Source organism: Heterocephalus glaber, unplaced genomic scaffold, assembly GCF_053883595.1.
Source record: "Heterocephalus glaber isolate CG9 unplaced genomic scaffold, H.glaber_assembly_v1.0 deba00001004, whole genome shotgun sequence".
NCBI lineage: Eukaryota > Metazoa > Chordata > Mammalia > Rodentia > Bathyergidae > Heterocephalus > Heterocephalus glaber.
The window spans coordinates 1,661,850-1,685,190 of record NW_028258179.1 but is presented as its reverse complement, the minus strand read 5'-3'; the positions used below and the strand labels follow the sequence as shown (position 1 = coordinate 1,685,190).

General features: G+C 40.7%; 2 protein-coding genes across 31 annotated transcripts in view; one reads left to right on the top strand and one right to left on the bottom strand.

Annotated features, from left to right (window-relative positions):
* The first annotated feature begins 4,074 nt into the window (after positions 1-4,074).
* Positions 4,075-21,304, top strand: Tm4sf20 (transmembrane 4 L six family member 20). Its single transcript, XM_004867996.4, has 4 exons — positions 4,075-4,312; positions 10,757-10,822; positions 14,176-14,327; positions 16,099-21,304. The coding sequence occupies exons 1-4, from the start codon at positions 4,130-4,132 to the stop codon at positions 16,379-16,381; spliced, it is 684 nt and encodes a 227-aa protein (XP_004868053.1). The 5' UTR covers positions 4,075-4,129; the 3' UTR covers positions 16,382-21,304.
* Positions 21,305-21,313: 9 nt separating this feature from the next.
* Mff (mitochondrial fission factor) overlaps positions 21,314-23,341 on the bottom strand; it is a 33,677-nt gene continuing 31,649 nt past the window's right edge. For all 30 annotated transcript variants that reach the window (XM_013066798.3, XM_004867985.4, XM_021247022.2 and 27 more), the window contains one exon: positions 21,314-22,166. In XM_013066798.3, the coding sequence (XP_012922252.2) occupies positions 22,035-22,166 (132 nt within the window). In that variant the 3' untranslated portion in view covers positions 21,314-22,034. The remainder of the gene's footprint in view (positions 22,167-23,341) is intronic.

The window sequence follows — 23,341 nt, the reverse complement described above, 5'->3', positions numbered from 1 at the left end:
TTTCCCAAATGTAATTTCTTAATAAAATACTAGAAAAATATAACGTTTCACTGTCTTTGTTTCTGGGTACTCATTGACTGATGGAGCTGACATTTGGCAACTCAGGTTGAAACTTCAGGAGGACGGGAAGGTGAAAACCAAGGGACATACTGAATTTATCAGGGTAATGCTGGTGTAGCAAATGGGCACCAATACACCCAATGAGCCAGTTATCCTGAGCAGCGCTGGGCTGGGAGAACAGGCTGTGGGTTGGGGGGCGTCCCTTCCTGTAGTCATTCTAGGACCTAGATTTAAGGAAAGGTTGACATTTCTCCCTCTCCTCTCTCCTCCTCTCTCCTCCTCTCTCCTCTCTCCTCTCTCTTCCTCTCCTCTTCTCTTCTCTTCTCTTCTCTTCTCTTCTCTTCTCCTCTCCTCTCCTCTCCTCTCCTCTCCTCTCCTCTCTTCCTTCCTTCTCCCTCCCTCCCTCTCCCCCTCCTCCTCTCTTTCCCTTCCTTTCTGTTTCCTTTTTCCTTCCTTCCTGCCTTTTCCTTTCCTTCCTTCTTAGTGGTACTTGGGATTGAACCCAGGGCCTTCACAATGACATCTCCAGTTGTCTTTATTTTTGATTTTGAGTCAGAATCTCGCTAAGTGGCTAAGTTGCCTGAACTGGGCTTGATCCTGTGATCCTCCTGCCTCAGCTCTCCCAAGTGTTGGAATTACAGGTGTGTATCATGCACAGCTGTGTTGACATTTCTCAAGACATGTCTTCTAAAATAGCTTAGTTGTTTCCAGTCTATGTGGAAAACAAGAGGGTAGGCAAAACCCATCACTTCCTAAACTTTTTGGCTGGAAAATGACACAGCTATCTTCCTTCTCTCTTCGCACTGGTTAATGGTAGTCACACAGTCTTACCGAGATGTAAGGGTAGGGGGTGCTTGGAAACGTATCAGTGCAGAAATGGAATAAGGAAGGAAAATGCACGTTATTCGTGGATAATTATCTGTTTGTGCCGTATGAAGCCCACACTCTAATGAAGCTGATCTGCCTGGAGCGTGTTCAGAAGAGAATGCATGGGCATCTTGGTGGGTGTTTGTTAACCATTCACAACACTTAGACGTCCTGGAGTAAACGGGTCAGGGCATAGTTGAGGGCTTCTTTAAGGTCATGTGAGCCTTTCAATGGATGGAGCATGGGGAAGTGTGTGCCAACTGGGCAGAAGACAGAAGGAGCTAGAGAGCTTTGAGTTATTTTTAAAATGTTACACATCGTTCTAGAATATAGACATATTCAAATGGTTTTTAAAGGATCTGGTATATGGCAACCCTAGGTGAGCTAGGGTTCAATGTCCATTTCAATGTCCTTCTAGTCTATCTGTCTGCAGAAGTAGAATGATTAGAAATTACATTTCCCAGAATCCTCTGCACCTACAGTCTGGATTTTGCAACAACCTGAGAGGTGAGGCCGATCTTCTTGAGCTTTTGTATGTTGCTATTAAAAAGGAAGATGAAGTGGGGATTGAGTGTTCTGCAGGGTAGCAATGTTCCTGGTCTAAATAGCACTTTTATGGACTCTAAGAGCAGTGGCGGTAGCAGTCAAATTCAGTGTACCAGGTCCAGTCACAAGCCTGGAGGGTGTAGAAGTGGGAGGATGACAATAATGGTGGCAGTGGTTCCTGGACTGTAGCTGCAGTTGCATATGCTTGAACTCGATGGATCCAGAGACCGCCTCTTGTTTCCCCTGCCTTTGTGACTCCTGTCAAGACAGCAGCTACCGAGAGGCCAGTTCAGCTGTTGTGTCCTGGGAAGCAAGACAAGCCAGCCCCGGATCCAGCCTGTCCTCGTGCCCTGCCAGGAGTTTTGCACACTGGCTCCCACATTTGCATCGCTTCTTGTTTAACACAGTGAGAAGGATTTCAGTTTGCTGCAAGTGACTGACACTGGTATGTGAAATGCTCTTCTCGTCACCTTTCTGTGTCCAATTTTAGCCATCTCCCAGAGCTGACAGGAATCCTGGTTTTCAGCCCATCTTGATAGAATCCTTCCTTCTCCTGAACTCCCAGGCTTTTGCTGTTTTTGATATCCCATGTGAGAATTTATTAGAATACTTTACTTTCCTATCCTTGACTTTAGTAACTTTTGATTTTACCTGTTTTTGGTTGCAGAAAGATAGAAACCTAGGGCTGGGGGTGTAGCCCAGCACTGCAGGACCTACCTATCATGTGTGAGGGCCTGGGTTCCAGCCACAGCACTGAAAAGAAGGAAGAGGGGCAGGAAGGAAGGAGGAAGAAAGGAAAGAAAGAAGGCAGTAAGGAAGGCCCTAAAAAAGTATAATAAAAGGGGACTTATTATGAGAGTACAGGGACATCTTACAGAAAACAAAGGCAGTACCTGTCTTCCTAAGGTAGAACTCGAGAAGTAGAAGTCATGCAGCTATCCTGTCTCTCACTAAAGCCACATGGTCTCCTCCTCCTCTCCCTGCACATCTGTTTCTCCTCCGCCCCTCTTCAGGGGACTCCACCACTGCAGTTCTTCACTCTTCCTTCCCAGCAGCACCTGCTGACTCTGCTCTGAGCTGGGCTGGAGATCACACAGAAGCAGGAGGAAGGCGGAGTAGATATTTGAGCACCCAATGCTCGATTCTTTTCTTTTCTTCGGGACCATTGGTTTGTATTCACCACTCACTTGAACTCAAGTCTAGCCAAGTGACTCACTGGCCAATGGCATAAAGGGACCCATGGGGGTCACATCTAGGCAGAAACATTCAGAGCCAGAGGCCCTTACCACGCCTTTCACCTTGCCTCTTTGGCTTTGTAAATTCCTGGATCAACAGAGCACCACTAGACATCTGCATCTCTCAGGACTACCAGGAGCACAACCCCCTCTGTGGGTCAGGAAGGCCAGGTAGCATGAGGGAGGACTTATGGGTTTTAAAGCCTACCCAACTGATAGAGTGTTTTCCTGATGCACTCTCAAGCTAGGAGGGAGACTATATGGAAGTGGGCTAGAAATGTGAAGTGCAGCACTGTACTCCGCCAAGTATGTGTTCAAGATTAGAATAAAATAAGGCACAATTATCTGCCCTCTGATCCCTCTCCTCTCGCTATCCTTCATCCTGGTTTCCATCCCTGTTCACCTTCAGTCTGGGAGTCAGGCTTCTCACGTCTCAGCCGGCCAATCCCCAAATGGACTGCTCTATAATTCTGGAATGATATGACATTAAAAATTACTGCACACCAGCAGGCAGCCTGAAACTGAACCCTGTTATTTTGACTCATCAAGAACATTTTCAGAAGAGAAAATACTTTCCTCCCAATGTTCCTGTTCTTGTTGAATAATTTCAAAGTAAGGAAATTTCATAGCTGATAGTAGTATCTGTTGCACCCAGTGAGAGAGAACCAACCAGAGACCGATATTAAATCCACACAGGAGTTTATTACCGGCCGGGACCCAAGCCGAGCATCGGACTCGAGCCTCGACTTGGGGGAGATTAACATATTTTATACACCTTTGAGGCCAGCAGTTTAGGCCCCGCTATGGGACAGAACTAGCAAAGCAAGCAAAAGGTACAGAAGCGGAATGTCCTGCTGTTAGAACATTTGTAAAACAATCGTTGATTAATTGTTGTTTCTAAAGAGACTTTCTAAGGGAAGGAGGTTTTTAAGCTTCCTCCTTCTGAGTTCATCTAAAGGGCAGGCAGGTGGGTCAAGCAGCAATATGGAGTCTGTCTTGCTAACTAGGGTCCTTCAGTATCAATAATGTAGGAAAAATAGTTTAGTTAATTGGATATACTTGTTTTTACTTTTTATTAGGGGTAACAGTAAAGGATTATTTTTGAGGAGTTTGTCTTATACCTGTCTTTTTTGTTTTGTTTTGTTTTTGTCTGTCTATTTTCATGTGCCGATCTATCTCACAGCAACCATAGATTTTTTTTCTGCCTTCCTCCGCCCTATCAGAATATAAATCGATCACTAGTTTCCGTCATAATGCACATAACGCATGTCCTGCCCTGTTGGACTCTGAACCCTTTTTCATAATTCATTTTTCACTAGTGATAAATGCTAAACGTTAACCAGAATGTTTGTTATAAAAGCCAAGACAAGGCCGTGCAGGCCCAGTGTTTCGTTGGGGTTCTAGGTGAACAGGGGTTGACCATGACATGCTGTGAGGGATGGACGTCTTGCAATGGGTTCAGCCTGCTGGCTCTCCTTCTGGCAGGGGTGATCCTCAATGCAATCCCTCTGGGCATCAACTTAGTTGAGGCGGACAAAGTTTTTCAAAACCCCATCTCTTGCTTTGAATGGTGGTTCCCAGGAATTATAGGAGCAGGTCTGATGGTGAGTAACATTTATTTGACTTGATTTGAACCAGGGCTTCCCCTTTTTATCAAATGCCTAAAGAATGACTTTCAGGGCCGGAAATGTAGCTCAGTGGTTTCGCCGCCTGCTGCACAAGTGCAAGGACTTGAGTTTGATCCCCGGTACCAAAAAAAAAAAGAAAAAAAGAATGACTTTCAGCCTTGCAGTTAGCTATGTTTTGTTTTGTTTTGTTTTTTGGGGGGGTTTTTGGTACCAGGGATCAAACTCTGGTCCTTGCACTTTCAAGACAGGTGGCAGAACCACTGAGCTACATCCCTAGCCCCTAGCTATGTTTTCTTAGGATACTGTTAGCAGTGGTATAGCAAGGGCTTATATTGGCCATTGGTAAGAATGGTAATTTAATTCAAGTAAATTGTGGTACAAGCTACTGAGCTTTGGCAAAATAAAAAGAAATTGATAAAAAGTTTGTTGAGTTATTACCTGTCATATTTCTTCATATGTAGAATGGCTCTTCTAAACTTTAGAGTTTAGTGTTAGAGACCTTTGTCTCATTTTTTTCTTTTTTTTTTTTTTAGTGTGGTGCCAGGGACCACAACCAAGGCCTCGTGCATGCTAAGCACATGATCCACATGATCTATTACTGAGCTACACTGTCAGCCCCATGAGACATTTTAAATTCACTTCTTCAACTTTCCTCGGCCCCATACCAGTCTCTCAGTATTTGCAGGAAATCCAATAGAAGTAGGGAGGTGCTCTGTGGGAATAAGGAACACTCCCATGGGTGCTGGCGTCCTGGACCATGATCAGTGGGAGCATGACACATGACCGTAGCATTACCTGCATCTGAACAGAGTGGGCCTACAAGATAGAGACTGAAAGTCCTGGGTCTCTGACCTCAAAGACTTCTTGATTTGGCTGTTACATAAATCTCAGAAATCATAGTGTTTGACAGTTTGATTGTTATCCTAGGTCTACTCTGGTTGAAGTCTAGAGCAGAGCAGTGCAGTACAGTGAGTATATACCTGGTCATGAGGCACTCCATGTACTTGCAGTGGTTAGATTTGCACTTGCCCCTAGGAATTCTGATGCAGCAGGACTGTGTAGGGCCATTGTGAATATTGTTTTATCCAAATGCTGTGAAATACTATTTTCAGATCTGGAAGGATATCTAGCTGTCGGTCTGTCCCCTATATATTATTGTGTGTAAATCATCCATGTTATGTTCTATTCTTGTTGTTATTGTTTTGTTTTGCAGCACTGGAAATTGAAACCAGTGCTTTGTGCATGCAAGACAAGTCCTCTCCCACTGACTACCTCACCAGCTGTTTTTGGAATTTTTATTTTGAGACAGGGTTGTGCTAAGTTGCTCAGTCTGGCCTTCTACTTGTAATCCTTCTGCCTCAGTCTCCTGAGTAGCTGGGATTATAGGCATGTGTGATGAAGTGCAGCTCATACCACGGCTTTATTTCCATATTTGTAAAATGGGGATGTGGATGCTGGAGTTGAAAAGTCAGCATCCCGGACACTTGATTTTTTTTGTTGTTGTACTATTTGTGTGCTACCTTGGGTTGTCTAGCTGGTGGCAGAGGAGTGAGTTGCTGTTTCGATTGTGTGTGTGTGTGTGTGTGTGATAGTTGTACACACTGGATGTTATCAGTGTTTTACAGATAATGAATCATATAGGTAACTTTTAAGGAAATTCAGGACATACACAAAAGAAAAAGAAAGAGAAATTCAGGACCATTAAGAATTATTAATTCCTAATAATGACCAGATACTGCTACTGATTTTATTGTCAGACCTATATTAAAGACACTCTTAGGCCATTATATATTAAAATTTGGATAAAACCTTCTCCTTGGCTGGCAAACTGGATTCAAGACCACTTTGGCATTGAAAAGCCATTCTAGGAGGCATTGCTCAAAGGTTGATAGCTTTTTCCTTTACCGTCATGAACAATCTATTCATTTGCTTTAGGTGCAAAGAGTGAGGAGAAAAGCTTTTGGAAAATTCTGGAACTTTTCTTTCAATTGCCCGGACAGGTCTCTTCCAGGCAGAGAAAATATTGTTCAACTGTATGAAGCAACTGCAGTTCTTCATGTCTGCTCTCTCACCCTGTCAAAGGCTTCTCTCTGCTTGAGGTTGAGGCTGGTTTCTATCCTGTATACTGAAGCCAAGAGAAGCCGGCTGGGTGAGAAGCTAATTTAATGATAGCAATTTCTATAGAGCTCACAACAGTTTCTAAGTTAAAATCATCCACTTAGATTAACAGGTTAACTCATGTAGCTCTAGATATAAATTTGTTACTAGCATGAAATAAGTAGATGATGCATATCTACAGCTCTTGTATTCTTTTGCTGGGAAACAATGGGAGATGAAGGGAAGAGACAAAGACATAAAAAAAAAAGACAGAGGGACATAAATCTTTCATTTATTGCCAACTTGCAAGGTACCAACTACTGGATTCATAGATTACACTGTTATCTCATCGAAACTACAATAATCTGAGTAGATAAAATTTGTACTTTACAGACCAGAAAATATAAGGCTGGGAATGTTAACAAGTCACACAGTGGGTGTGCAACCCAATTCCAGTTTTATCTGATTCCAAGGTTAGTAAAGTACTACAGTCCTCAACACCTGATCCAGGCAGACAGAGGGGGAAAGATACAAGCCATAATTTAATCCATAAAGTCAAGTGAGCAGGAAACTAAATCATAGAAAGGCTATATACCCTTGTGAAATAGTTTCGGGGAAGGTGGACTTCCTCGTTCCACAGTTAAATCGACTACCACCCTCAACAAATATTAACCAATATAAAGATGTCACTAAAGCATCAAACTCATTGAAAAATATGATACATGCTTTATTTTCAGAACCTAAGACCATAGGCTATGCCTATGAGCAAACAGGTGGGTGGCAGAAGGGTTCAGGGTACAGGTGTATGTTCACGATCCTCAGCTCTTATTATTAGCTCAGTGGAAAAAAAATCAATCCCAATGTTATTTGCTCAGGTATTAAAATATAAACAGGCCATTTTATTTTATATGAAGTTAACTGTCAGCTGGATCTTAGTCATGCTTTTACTGAGCTCACTTATTATGCAATTCTAATTTATCAAAGTCAATTATTAAAATATTAACAGAAAGGAAATAGTTGGAGGTTAAACAAATTAGAAATATTTTATATAATAGGCATTTGTAAAATATAGTATTTATATTTATGATGAGCTATGGTTTTATGTGTCACTCTCATATTCAAGTACTTAGAGGATCCCTGAAGTCTGTATTTGATCACAAAATTATCTAAAGCTCTTCTGTAAAAGCTCCTTTGTAAAAGTGTGTAACTAACTTCTAACACTGGATGAAAGTTTGCATTTCTGCAAAGAAAAAAAAACAATACTCTAATTCCCCTACCTCGATTTTCATTCTTGTCATATTATTAATCCTAGCTCATTCATTTCCTAAGTCAGTGGTTGGTAAACTTTTCTGTAAAAAGCCCGATAGCGGATGTTTTAGACTTTGTGAGCCAGTCTCTTCTACAGCAGTTCAACTCTCCTGTTGGTGTGCAAAAGTAGCAACAGACAACTTGTAAACAAGTGGGAGTGATGTTGTCCCAATAAAACTTTATTTACAAAAAAGAGACAGTGGGTCAGTAGTTTGTCAGTTCCTTTTCCAAGTGATGCTTTCTCTACCTCAGAAGGCAGGATAGTTTTCCTGTACAACAAAAGAGGTTTAGTGCATTTGGGAGCTAAAATTTACTTCCTCTTTCTTCTGGGCTTTCAGTTATGCCTCTGGGTGGCTGAGCAGCCATATGTACAGTGGCCTCTGAGATGTGAGGGTGTTGGTCTTTAGAGAAATGTGTAAGGGAAGCTTGCTAACAATACAAGTGACATGGATTCAGCACATGATTGCATGGGTGGAGTTTGTTAGGAAAACTGCCTTGTGAAGGCATGACTCTTAACCTGCTCTGAAAGAACAGAGGTGGATGTTGTTTTAGAAAAAAGGACGGGGGAAGAGGGAGTTAGAAAGTCCATGAGAAGAGCAATGGCAGTGGTGGTAAGGCAAGAATGAATACATTTTATGTAGAAAGAAGTCAGTTTTTTTCTTTTTCATTTTTGTGGTGCTGGGGATTAAACTCAGGGCCACATGCATATCAGGCAAGTTCTCCACCCCTGAGCTACACTTCTGGGTCTTGCAAAATTTAATTTAAGGCAGGGTCTCACTAAGTTGCTCAGGCTGGGCTCAAACTTGCCATTCTCCTGCCGCAGCTTTCCAAGAAGCTGGATCACAGGTGTGTGCTACCATGGCTAAGAGAGGAGAATACTAAGAATCAGTGTGGACCAGTGGTTAAGAGCCTGGCTCTGAAGTCCATGCCTAGCTTTGAGTCTCATCTCTCTTACTTTCTGAGGCAAGCTACTCAAATTGTGCTTCACTTATCTCATGGGTGAAATGGGGATAAAATAGTACCTACCTCATAGGATTGTTATGAAGATGGAGTACCCTAAAGTATGCAAAGCACCTATAACAGGGCCTGGCATGTAGTTAGAGCATGTAAAATGTTAGAAAATATGAGCAGGGGAGAATCACTTAGCAGAAGTGGGGTTGACTTACAAAAACCTTTACAACTCAAGTTTGATAAGTGGGAGGAAGTCATTTATATTATGCTCTCCACTAGTATAAAACTCCTTCTAGAATTCCTAGCCATAACTGCTGCCTACATAAGAATTAAATTCTGAGAATATGATGTCATTTCTAACAGCTTTCCTCATCAATACAGATAGTCCTTGTATAATGATCTACCCGATTGATTACTGACTGTTCGACTTAGGATCCGACACTCAGACTTATGACTATCATGTTTTCTTTTTCTTTTTTTGGTACCGGGGATCAAACTTGGGTCCTTGTGCTTGCACTGCAGGTGGCAAAACCACTGAGCTAAATCCCTGGCCCCATCACTTTTTCTTTTTGGTACAGTTCTATACATCTTGTTGATAAAGCCCAGTGTCTTTTTTTGTACAGTAAACCTTGTTTATAAGTACTGTAGTTTTATGTTGTTACACATTACAGTACTGTGCGCAAGAGTTATGCAAATAAAAGCAAAGTCATCATGTTGGAGTTTCCTTACACTATTCCTTTGTTCTGAATATTGTAATGTACATACTGTATACAATTTCTCATTTAGTGAACAATTAAAGACCTAGTCTCAGTACTGGAACTTGGTTGTAGATGGGAGTGTCTGTAATCTTTCTTTTAACAGAGAATGCAATATATACAAGACTGAATATCAGTGTACAGTAAGATCATTACAAATCATGGATTACAGGAGTAGAAAAAGAACATGAGACCCAAAATAATTTTCAGATATGGGCTTAGAGAGATGAGACAGATGGTCGTGATCCTGGAAGAAGAGAGTTAGGTAAATGGGGGGAGTGGTAATCAAGGGATGATAAAGAATACAGTGACTGCTCATAGAAAAATTTAAAAAATTACTCTGATAAAAGACACATTACCATGAATCCCCCTCAAAATATCTCCCTCTTCAAACGCACTTTTCCCATCGTTCTTTTCACTTTCTGAAGCAGCTCTGGAAGTCCTTTTTCAGGAGTGTGTTCAGTTGGGCCGTTGTAGCTGTCTCATTGTCCTGATTTGATTCCAAACATTTATCATTTTGACTTTGGGGAAGAGTCAGAGGTCACACAGTGCTAGATCCAGAGAATAAGATGGATGAGGACACACCTTAATGTTTTCAAAAGCCTGCATTTCCATTTGATGGTACTCAGGGGCAGCATCCACTGTATTTTCAATCATTGACACTCATGATAAAGGAATTGCAAACTGCTTCAGAAAGTAGCAAGAAGTGTGTTGGGATAAGTGTGTTTCAAGTGAGGGGGGTATTTTGAGGGGCATTAGTGGCATCGTGTCTTTTACTGTAATACGTTTTAAACATTTAAAAAATATTCATTGTATTTTTTATCACACCCAAGAATTAGTTCTTGTCAACTCTCAGGGAAGCAAAACTATTGGGTTTTTTTCCTGAAGGCTTGCTAAACTAAAGCATACTTTGTAGGAAATTGCAAAACTAACTCATACTAGGTTGTAATAATGAGAGGAGAGGAGGGGAAGAAAAACAAAATTTGGATGACACAACCAATTCTTCCAGAAACATTCCTTCCAAAGTAGTGCACAAATAAGTCATCCGATTTAAAATCCAAGTCTTTCAGAGTACACTGTGAATGGAGGGAGAGACTTTACAATTGCTAACTTGAACTTTATCCCTCCTTTTAATCTTTATGGTTGAAATTAAGACCACAAAGTTAAGATAAGGATATTGTTAAATTTCTTCTTTCATTCTCTTGAGCGTTGGTTTCCCACAACTGGTGATAAATGGGAGACCGAGATTACTGCTTTTTCATCTGACGAGAAGTGGTAATACTCATCTTTCCTGTAATGCAATTTCCAGGTCATTCCAGCAACTACGATGTCCTTGGCAGCAAGGAAGCGAGCGTGCTGCAACAACAAAACCGGGGTGAGTGTGCAGCGGTCAGTGGGTTTGGAAGCAGAAGCACATTAACAGTTACTGACATCTGAGCCAAGCCACCCTGAGTCCTTAGCGCCTATGGAGGCCCAGCAGGGTCAAAAACATCCTGATTAAATGATCATATGGAAAGGGAGGACATTCTTTTTCATTTCTTGTAAGAACCTTACTTTGGAGCTAGCTTCAGTCCTTTCCTCTTTAGTTTGCCCAAAGGTTTTCAAAGAAAGATCTGTAAGTCACACCACAGCTGTTGATTTCATAACTTCCGAATACTTCACTATGTGCTCATTTTGTGGTGTGTGCAAAACAGAAACGTATCTTCAGCTCTCATGAATACAAAAGGTTGGCTTGCTAGGACCAGAACGGTAACTGTCCTTATTCAGTTAAGTGAAAGGAGTCGTCAGTTATTTTTCAAACATTTAATGCCTACCTACTCTGAATAAAGTTGTAACTAAGAGTATATTAATAGTTATTAACCTAAGTGTTACTCTGCTCAGAACACTTTCAGGTATGATATCAGTATTATTTAATCCTCTCAAACTCTTCAGTGGGAAAAGTAAGATCTGGGGTTTTCTTGACCAAGAAACTGATGCTCAGAAAAATTGAGTAATTTGCCAGTGTAGCACAAGTGGTTATTTTCCCAATGCACCAAGCTCCAACATTCACAATGTTTACACCATGAAAATTGCTTTTAAGGAACACTTCGGGCTCTCCTAATTCTCCAAGCAAGGGGGTAGATCAATAACAAGCAGTCACAGTAAGTATGTCTGGCTGAAGTGGGAAGATTTAAGGGTTTTAAAGCAATGGAGCCCAGTAAGATGAGAATGTTCACATAATCAGGGGAGATTTTAAAAATATCAATGCCTCGGTGACCTCCTTCCCAGAGACTTTGCATCAGTGTTTTTCAAAAGCATCCAAGGTGATTCCAGTGTGCTGCTAGGGTTATGAATCATTTTTTAATTTTTATTTTCCAGTGCTGGGGATCAAATCCAGGGCCTTGGGCTTGCTAAACACTTCACCACTGAGCTACTACCACAGCCCAAGAGTCAATGTCTTAAAGAACAAAAGATCCGTATTTGTTTTAATATTGCCTGCTCTGACATTTGATTTTTATTTTTTTTTGGCACCAGGGACTGAACTCGGGACCTTGCGCTTGCAAGGCAGGCACCAGAACCACTGAGCTAAATCCCTGGCTTGACATTTGATTCTTATCTAGGATTACAACAATTTTTGAAATAATTCTTGTCCATTTCTGACACATTGTAGGTATTCAATAAATATTAATTCTCAGGTTCTCCTGCATGTCATTTCCTGAACTATGATAATTAGGATACCGACTCTGCATCATTTCTATATTGTATTCACAACATTCATGCAAAAGACATCCTGATATACTTTTGAATCCTTGGATTCAGAAATATCAAAGGACTCATGTTTTGCTCAAGTCATATTTCCATTACAAATCTTATTTTCATTTTGCATATATTCTTGATGAACAACCAGTCATCTTTTTGATGATCACTTAAATTTTATCTCCTTTGAGGACACAGCCAGGCAGGAATAACTATGCCACTTTCCATGCAGGTTTTAGACTGAACTCAGTACAGCAGGTGGTTTTGCTCCTTGATACCAACCTTGAAAAGAATTGTCATGCTTCAGCAAAATCAGATGATTCGAAGCCGAGGGGGCTCCAGGGATACTGTTGTACTGGATAATCTTGCTTATGCTGTGGTAATAATAGTACTAGCTATTTCAATCATAGTTACCTGTTTGGATTGCTTAATTGATATCATAAAACCATCCTAGCAACTTTATTCACTTGTTGTCAGCCAGATGAGGGCTCACGTCAAGTCCAACTTGTAGATGAGAGCGAGGCATCATAAAAGTAAATCTTGAGAGGACAGGAAAGGGGTCACCAAAGACTGTCTTCTACTCTGTTCCCTCTATCTTCCCTATTTTAACCACTCCTTGGTATCTTTCCCTTTTTCTGTATATAAAATGGTTTGGCCTAATCATTTCAATGAATTCCTACTCTAAGAAAATACAGACACCCAGAATCACTTTCTGTAGCTGGGCCCCTTTGTAGGAAGTGAGAAATAATAAATGATCAGAAAGTAAACACAGTGGCACTTCTTGGTGAATGCATTTAAGTGACACATGCAGGTCACAGGATGATGGGAGAGTTAGGGTTTGAATTCGATTCCGGGCTCTTTATTCTGTGCTTACAGCTAAGAGAGTATAGTACAGTGCCCCAAACCCACGTTCCAGTGTCTCCTAGCTGAGACCCTGAGTGTCAACTTCTCTAAGCTGAAGTTTTCTCTTCCATAAAATGGGAGGAGTAGTAGTATCTCTCTTGGGGTTGTTCAGAGGATTAAACCAGAGAATATAAATAAAGTCCAGTGTTCCTCAACACCACTGAATAGGTATCCACTTTTGCTCTGTTCATTAAAGGAGATCTGAAGAGCACAGCACATAAATGCTGTAGGAGCGGAAATCTATCAAGGGGAAGGGAAATACTCTCGCTTCCTTTCTTCTCACTTTGAAATAATCGTAATCATCACTAACAACCTCACTGAAACAACAGATTGTTTTTGAAGGAAAAAAAACCCCCCATGCACATTAACTTTCATTTTCTCGGCCAAATTGCATGCTTTTTTCTGTTTTCGTGACTCTGACTCATGAAATAAAACATGCCTACAATCTTCCCCTCCAACACAGTAGTTCTCAACTGTGGGTGACGTAAGCCCCGCCTCCACCCCAAAGGGACATTTGGCACTGTCTGGAGACATTTTTGGTGTGCTGGACTGGGGGAGGAGTGGTATTAGCATCTCCTGGGTAGGGATGCGCAATGTTGCTTAGTATCCCACACTCCGTGGGAAAGGCCGACAGCAAGAAGCCCACGTGTCAGCGGTGCAGTGGAGCAGTCCTCTCTAACCTCTGCTGCTGATCGCTCACTGCAGGATGCTGGCCACTGGCCGTTAGAGCATCAGGGCCAAGTGCAGACTGAAGACTGCAGATCCGAGAGATGAGACATCAAAATGTGGGTGACTGAGGTCTCCCTGAGTTTCTACAAAGTAGGAAGTACACAAAGCCAGGAGCAGAATCAGATCTCAGTGGTCTGGTGAAATGGACAAGGGTAAGATTTTTCAGACAGTGGCAAGCTCAGCCATCTCTTGATGAGTGTGATGAAGTGGCACACTCTGCCCTCTGCCCCTTCACACCTAATCTGTGATCGTAAGATCAAGGGCTACCGAGTGAGTTGATTGAAAGACTGCAAGTGCTACTGAAAGAACAGACTGAGGACAGGCAGTAATGTGTGCAAACGGCTCTGCTTCACTTCCCAGATGTTTCTCTCATCACTTTTGAATGTAATCACAGTCATTGGTGCTGCGTACTGCATGTTGGTGTCTATCCAGGCTCTCTCAGAAGGTCCTCTTGTTTGTAACTCTCAAGTCAATGGTACTGCCAATTGTAAATTTTCGTGGAAAAACTTAACGTAAGTAAACTGACTTTCACTTTCAGTCATATATAGCTGCAGCCACGTTAGATAACACAGTATGCAAACAATCCCATGTTTTTCTTTGATGCAATTACTGGAACAAACATTCTTAGCGATTTAGTTTATTAATCTCCAAAGGCCCAATCTTACTTAGAAATGAAGGAATCAGAACCTTCAGAATGCTTTAGGTATGGTTTTATCTACCTGTAAAACCAGCTATTCGGGGGGTTGAGGTAAGAGGAGTATAAGTTCCAGGCCAGCCTGAATAATTTAGTAAGAGCTTGTCTCAAAAAAATGCTTAACGAAAGGGCTGGAGATGTAGCTCAGTGGCAGAGTGCTTGCCTAGCATGCATGAGTCCCTGTGTTCAATCCTCAGTAATGGGCAAAAAAAGAGAAAACTATAATATATAAACATACCTATATATGTATATATATTTTCCCCCTGGAAATATACAACCTGAAACTTTCACCCTTAGAGAATGGCAATGGGGGACACCCTGGAGGAAGGAAGGGTACATTTACTTTCTACACTTTTAAACTAATTGCATTTGTAAACTATGGGTGTATATTACCTCTACAATAAAAATTTTAATAAAAACAATAAAATCCTTGGTTGCAGGTCCTAAAAGGCACAAAGCAGCCAACAGATTCATGCTGACATGCTATAGATAGGAATAAATACTAAAATTAAGTCATGGAATAACAATACTGAAAGTTAATGTAAAGAGCTCATTTCAGTCTTTAGGATGGTTCTGTGCCTGAATGTAGGCATAATTTGTAAAAACTGAAAGAATGATCTAATTTATTAGCTTTCTGTAGACTATTTCAAAAATAACCAATTTTACTTTTGTAGTTATTTACATGAAGAAATATTTTCCCCTTTTCCCATCACCTTGATACATCAAAAAGAATAAAGTCTCTCAAAATCTGCACAGCAGTTATTCAGTTATTATGAATTAAAACCCGTATGAACAGGTTTGAAGAAGAGCAGAAACTTCCACCACAATTCCAAAAACATTCAGTCCTTGGGGAATAACGGCTCCCCAAGGCAGCAGGCAGCATGCTTAGCTCTGCAGACCTCAGCTCTCAGGCCCCTCCAGGCTAGGAGGAGGCAAGTGAGGCTGTGATTCATGACCCTGTTCTCCTGGCCAACTTCACAAAGCAGAGGCATTCATATTCCATGTGCTGCAAATATGGTTGTTTTCTCAGATCCAAAGTCTTGTTAGAATCCAGAAATACAAACTCCCTAAGAACACTCCATCCTACTAAGCAGAGAAAAAGCACCTTGAGACAGCTGTGTGTCTAAAAGCTTTTCGTTTTCCATCATCCTGTTTGAACAGGGACAGATCGACTGAATCCAATATATCTGAAATGTTCTGTGAGTGAAAACCATACATCTGGCTTACAGCAGATGCAGCACTGCAGTTCAGCATGAAGACCTGAGCTCCTTCAGAGGGGAGCGGTTGTGTTTCTGTATCTTTAGCCAGTAGGAGTGTCTGCAGAAACAGGTTGAAGACAGGCCATTCTTGATATTGAGTCATTGCAGACATAGCAAAACAGTAATTTCATGGGCTCACCCTAAAAGTAGGTGTTCTATAGAAATGCTTATTAAATGATGGGCTATAATGAATAAAATCTTATAACTGGATACATGCTTAGTAAACCTGGTCTTAGGTACAGTTGTTGGGCACAATATTTTAAAAGTGCATTGTTTGACTGTTCCTCACCTGACCTGGGCATAATATTTACCATTTCTTATGTTTTTCAGGGACATTCATTTACAACCCCTATTTCTGCAATGGTTCTGGAATGATTCCTGTGTGTCTCCTACTGGTTCCACAAAACTCAACACCAATAACAACATGAGCACTAGCTGGAAAATACCCAGCTCCAATTCTGAAGAAGACAGATACAGAATTTTCCACTTCTCGGTGTTCTTAGGTCTGCTGCTCGTTGGGATTCTTGAAGCCCTGTTTGGGCTCAGTCAGATAGTCATCGGTTTCCTTGGCTGTCTGTGCGGTGTTTCTGAGCGAAGAAGCCGAATTGTGTAGGTTAGCCAAAGTAAGACAGAAGTCCTGGTACTCTGAACAAAATTTGAAAATTACACTGCTTTTAGGAGAATAAATACTTTTAGGAGTTCAATAATGGAACATTATCTACAAAGCTGTTTGAGTCATTTTAGTACACAACGTTGTTTCTCAAGTCATCTTTCAGGTGATTTAAAAATCCACCCTTCAAACAGACAGCATGTTGCAAACACGTAACAACTTCATGTGGGAAGAAACAAAACCCTTACTACTTGATTTGGGGGAAAAGTGAAGAAAAGCTTTCAATTTGTTATATTTTTTTGCTCCGTGTTGTTTAGTTTTTCTAACTATGTATTCTATGTGTGTGGAGGGTGAGAGAGACCTAAAAGGGAGGGAAAAATGAGAACAGAAGTTATCCTGGATGCGCAAATAATATGGTGAGTTTTTATTATATTCTTTTATACTTAAGAAAACAATATAGATAGAGCCTGAAGGTAATCAAAGTCTTTGGACCTAATTACCAGCTTACAGGGAGAAGAAACTGTCAAATCCAAAAGGTGGGACAGTAAACAATAGCTCCATTTTCAACAAGAAAATGTTAGTGAAAAGCTCCACCAACCAAAGTGGTGGGATGGGCTGACGCAACCGTCCTAGATTTAGAGAACAAGAGAAGCCAGGCACGGTGGTGCCCGTGGGAAATCCCAGTGTTCTGGGACATGGAGGCAGAGGCAGGAGGCCAGTTTAGGCCTTGCTCTCACAAGGAGAAGGACTAGGGACGCAGTTCAATCCACAAGCCCTGGGTTCCACCCTCACTACTGGTTAAAAAACCCAAACAAACAAAACACTGAAACAATTAAAGGCAGGTGGGGGCATGTTTGAGCTAAATGTATTACCCAGATCTTAGTAGGGATAACTGGGGCAAACATACACAACAATTGGGTTAAATGACATTAAGAAATTAATTTTGCTAGATTTGATAATGGCGTTATGGTTATACAGGAAAATGTCTTTAGTTTTTAAAGAAATGTGTATTTATATGCTAGAGGGATGGTCATGTTTTTAAAATACTTCAACCCCCATCCCCCCAAAGCAAGTTAAAAAAAATGTTCATTGTTATAGTTAAGTGACGGGTACATGGCAATTTATTATACTCTATTTTCCTACATTAACATTTTTGTAATAATTTTTAAAAACGCCTTGGAAAAAGTCAGTCTTTCAAAAGCTGGTTTCTACATATGACAACCATTAAAAGACAGGATAACCAAACCATGTATTTTGTCATATTAAAATGCTCTAAAACAGACAAAACTAAAGAATCTGTTATTTTCTGAATGCTGTCACTTCTGCATTTTATTTCCATTTTTAGAATGTTTGTTGGGCTTAAGGTTCCAGAAACATCTGACATTATAGCTGTCCAAATAAATTAGTAACATTAAAAACTTATGAGTTTATTTAAACTCATTATTTTATTGCTACACTCATTTACTACAATCCTACACATGCTCATTTTTTGTAATGCCTGGCTTAAAACCTGCTTGAGGAGGCCTTCTCAGCGTACTTAATTCCAGTGAGTTAGCACTCACCAAAGCCCCGATCATCATTCCCGACACACGTAGCAGGCATTTCTGTACACCGTCACTACAGAATTTAGGAGAACAGGGGGCCATGTCCTCATCCATCTATTCATCAGTACTTTCTACTTAAGGTACTTAAAAGGCCTCGATCTCTACCTCCTATACCCCACCTGTCTTGTCTCTGGTTGAGTTGTCTTCTTTTTTTTAGGGCAAACACCACTTATTCCCCCCGAGTGACTAGGCTTAACCAGCTAATGAGAAGTGGGTTCCTTTTCCTTTTTTGGCACTAGTGATTGAACCCAGGGCCTCCGCACTGAGATACATCCCTAGCCCTTTTCATCCATCCATCTATCCACCTCCCTACCTGTTTTGAGACAGGGTCTTGCTAAGTTACTACGTTGCTCAGATTGGGCTTGAACTCATGACTCTCCTCCCTCAGTCTGCCAGTGTTGGGGTTACAGGTGTGCACCAGCACCCCAACTTTACTCTCTCCTTCACAGCATTTATCACAATGGCAATAGCATTTCCATTTGTGCTTGCTCCTCATATTTCACTCTCTTGCGTAGGATCTTAAGTTCCATGGGTCCAAAGACATGTTTCTTCTATTCATTCGTGGAATAAAGATGTAGCAGAGTCTAGTACAAAACAGAGCCATTGTTAAATATTTTGTGAAATGAATTCAGTTTTTAGTGAAGACTCCATGCTTATTCAATGAATGTCAAACTGCTAATTGGCATGAAATTAAAACAGGTAAAATGAATACGACAGTCCACTGTCCTTGAGTGAACAATACCAAGTCAATGATGACGCTTACAGTTTCCTTTTTATCATACCAATGGGAAACATGATTCCAGTTCTCTGCAGGGCAGGGAAGACAGAGACACTTTCGTCTCCCATTTCAGAGCAGAAGAAAGGATGACTGGCAGTGCCACAATCAGCTGAAATGGCTGGTGGGTTCCTCATTCTTTACAATTATGGAAAGTGCTGCCACGAATTAAACTCCTGCAGCCTTCGGGCTACTCGTGGTATCTTTTGGGAGTACAGCATCTCTGACCTGGTACCTGAACTTCCAAATGCATGTCTGTACACACATAACCACACACCTTCCCTACCAACCCCCCAAATGTACCTAATCATTTGCAAAGCTCAGTGTGTGTGTTTTCCTGGCTGTACTGGAGACTGAATTCAGGGCCTCACACGTTAGGCAAGTGCTCTACCACTGAGCCATATCCCCAGCGCTTTTTAATTTTCTGAGACTGGGTCTCACTGGGACTGAGGCTGGCTTAGAATTTGTGATCCTTCTGCTGCAGCCTCATGAATAGCTGGGATTACAGGTGTGTACCAAGATGCCTGGCTCAGTGTTTCTTAACTCTCATTCCCATCCCTAAGTTCTATTTCACTCTGGAATCTTTATGGCTCTATTTTTTTACTGCTTCTGTCATCTAAAACTCTCTGCTCCCTCCCTATCCTACAGTACCTACTCCAAATTCCTCTTCCTTAGTAAAAACCAAAAAACCCCCCAAAAAACTCGTTTTTTTGAGACAGGATCTAGGGATCAAACTCAGGACCTTGTGCTTGCAAGGCAGGCATAGCATGACTGAGCTAAATCCCCAATTGTGCACCACCACACCCAGCAGTAAAATTATTTTTATAATCCTCTCATTCTTTAATAAGCCGTATCTCCATGCCCCCATTAGTCTGTCAATTCCTCAAGAGTGGGGTTTGTGTCATATCTTCCGTAACTGCTTAGTCTGTGTTCAGTATGTAGATATACAAGTTTGCACTTACCGATATAATTCACTGTAATCAAAAGAATGTTTATGACAAACACTTCTAGATTCAAGGCCCAGAAAAACAATTCAATTTCAATTTCAAAAATAGCTAAGAAGCTGAAAAACAGACATGTGTGCAGGAAAGGAAGGAATGCTTTCTTGAAAATACACTATTTTCACAAAATCATCCCTCTAAATGTAAACAACTTGCAAATGCTTCAGTAAGTATTCCCAGAACTGGGAGAAACAAAACAAAACAAAAACACACCCCAGAGTTCTGGAAATAGTGTAGCAATAATATATTTGCTATTCTTAACTGTATACTTCAGCCCTCCACTGTGTTCTTTTCTCCTGCTGCTCCCTGCACCTGCAATCTTATTCTATATGGTTTGCTTGCCAAAAATCATGTATTTATAACTGTCTATCAATCAACATTCAACCCAAACATCTAAGAAGTATTTCCTGTTTATCTTGACCAGGAGTGCATTCACTCCTTTTAACCTCAAAAATACTTGCTTTCTTAGCAGTGATCAGTAACTTCTGGGGGAAGTGGGTTGGAATAACAGTCCGACTTGGAGGTTGAGTCAAGCCCCTCGACTTACAGGTATGCGACAAGGTCAACAAAGGCATGTTTTTGTTGCCCCTTTTTGAGAAAGATTTCTCATTCCCCTTGTCACGGAGGGGGCAGTGTTTGAGGTCCCCACTTCGGCCATGGGTCTCCCGTTAACACTCAGAGCCCGACCAAGGAAAAGAATTCTATCTTCTGCAGAACCATTAAGAAAGCCAGGGCTTCAGTGTTTGGTAAAAAAATCACTAGGGACAAAATAGCTTTTGTACTCATCTCCCAAGATTCCTGCCTCCAGTCCAGTTTTGGCTTTTGTGGAATCCTTTTCATTCCTCTTTAGAAGAGGTGGTAATTTTATCCGTTATTTTTATTGTTTTTGTGGTATCAATGGGGAGGGTCGCTCACACAGATTACCTTATAATACATGTGAAGCTAGAATTAATATCGCCATAGCATCATTAGAATATTGTCAACAGTCAGAAAGACTTCCATGAGTCAAAAAATATTATCATCAAACTCACAATAAACCTAAGTACAGAGAAGAATCATCCTCCTAATTCTTTTTTTACATGGAAGAGAGCAAAGAATAAACAGAACAAGAAATCTACTTATATCTAAGGAATTAACTGCCTTTCCCAAAACTCTCTGCTTTGGTGGCAAGACAGATGAGTATATGCAGAGAAGGTTGTACCTAACTGAATTCTATCTGGTTTGAACCAAAAAGGACAAACAGCTTTGAGAACTAAGGACACCTAGGACTTGGTTTCACTGTGTTTAATTCTCATGAGATTTCTATATTGGCAGTAACTATGACGGAAAAATAAGATACATGACTCAAGGTATGTTAATCTGAACCACTTTAGACATAATAAATTAGGATGCCACTTAAAACCAGTGCCCACCAGGATGAAGACATGCAAGGGGGTGCCTGCTACCCGCAAGTCCCCAAGTGCACTGCCCGAGTCAGCAGGCTCAGGGAAGGCAACACAGCGCAGCAGGGAGGTCCAGCACAATATGGTCAATGACTATTCCCACAGACGAGTACTGCTCTGCTTGACAGTTTATTAAATACACTACATTTGTACCTTATTTTGTAGTTTTTTTAAATTGTTCACACACAGACTTAGTAAAAATGTACTTTATAGAAAACTATCTGCAAAACTAAAATGAAAATAATGCACATACCACACACATATTAGATAAACTGATGAACTGTTAGGAATTAATTTAATTTGTACAGGTGATCATGAAATATTAGGTGGTTTGATTTTCTTAAATCTGGTACCAGACCATAACTTCAAAAATGTTAATGTTGAAAGGTAGTGCAAAAATGTCTATTAACAAAACTGCTTAATAATGTTGAGAAACAGCACAAAACACTTTTTCTTTTACAGATACCTTTCTAAATCCATTCTCAATGCATTCTCTCTCCCTTTCAGAGAATCAGTTGTGCAGACTGATGAGGTGAAAAATCAATTTCTTTTCAAAAAAAACAACAACAACAAAGTAGAGCCTATTTACAAAACATGCAAAAGAATTTTACGTAAGGTGTTACTGTAGAACTAGCTTAAAGGGAATACAGCTGAGGGACAGAATATACCTTTACTTCTACAAATATAGGTCCTTTTCCCTACTTTCTGGAAGAAATACATTGTTTAGGGCATGGGCTGTAAAACGGCATACAGTGCAAAGACAAAAACAAAGAGTGTGTAAATCCTTTGTATTTCCAGCCGGTGAGACAATATACTTCAGTGCTGAGGTTACCTCTAGCGGCGAAACCAGAGCCAGCTATTAAGCAGCCAGAATGCAACAGTAATTGAATACATGACCATTTCTCTTTTAGCACGTTCTTTGTTCTCCTCTTCTAGAAGTTGTAGACGTCTATTTAGTTTGATTATCTAAGTAAAAAACAATCATAAAATAAAAACTAGAAACTTTAATGCATACAGCAGATTCTTAAAAACTAGTGTAATAATTTGTCAAAAGAATTATTACAACACGGAAAGTTTCACTTGGAGCAAAATAAACATAACGACAAATAGAAAAAACAGTTACTCATGATAATGTAAATTCACTTAAATACTCTTTTCCATTTTCCTTCCTCCACTTTTGTAAATTAGAAGGGCTATACTTCCTTTCTTCCGTGAGAGGACAGTGTTAAAGACCTATGGTATTCTGGTACAGGCTTACCCTTGCAAAGAATATGGGACTCCCTCCTGCCTTTCAGTGGCCCTCCCATGAGCTTGATGGTTAGCTTCAGCTGTTCATCTCCAACTTGGTGTAACTGTCTTCTCTGTCCACTCTGAGGTACTGAGTGTAATTAACCTATCGGAGTGGGCCCTGTGATATGCCACTCAGATGACTTCGGGTCTGAAAGGCTAAAGACTTCCCAGCTGCTACAAATGTTGCTGGTTGACAGTGTCACCTTCAGCTAAGTATAGCTCTAGGCTGAAAAACTGCCTTGCTTAAGCCCACGTTCCCTTACTGATCTTTACTTAGAAAAACTTCATTTCATTCAATTTCCCTCTACATCTATTTAGCAGACACAATGAGAAGACAAAATATATTTTCCTCACATTTGTGTGTCTTGTAATTATAAAGGCTCTAGGAATATATATTAAAATATGTATATGCAATTGTAGTTCCAAGACACGACTTACTACAGAGTGCAAGAAATATATATAGACACTGTACAAACTGAAAACAGTGATTTTCAAAATAGATCATTAGACATAGTAACAGAAGTTCCAAAGTGACTGGTTCATATATCAAAAGCCAAGCAAGCAAATGGGTTCCTAACATGCCAAGATTCTCTGTGTTACTGGCCAGAACTGTATCAGTCCATTTTGGTAATACTGTTTTGTGCTGATCAAAATTATGTAGATGGTGGTTAATGGATCTTTAAGGTGGGAAAATAAATTATGGTTTATTTATTTATTTTGGTACTGGGGATTGAACTCGGGTCCTTGCACCTGCGGGGCAGGCAGCAGAACCACTAAGCTAAATCTCCGGCCTGACAGATAAATATTTTAATTCATGGGCTCAAGAGCAGAGAAGATGTTAAAATGTTATG

Bases quoted from the DNA above. Each gene is read 5' to 3' on its own strand.
- Tm4sf20 (XM_004867996.4), top strand. From the start codon at position 4,130: ATGACATGCTGTGAGGGATGGACGTCTTGCAATGGGTTCAGCCTGCTG. The intron at 4,313-10,756 runs GTGAGTAACATT...TGCAATTTCCAG, and splicing joins TTATAGGAGCAGGTCTGATG to GTCATTCCAGCAACTACGAT. The intron at 10,823-14,175 runs GTGAGTGTGCAG...TTCACTTCCCAG, and splicing joins GCTGCAACAACAAAACCGGG to ATGTTTCTCTCATCACTTTT.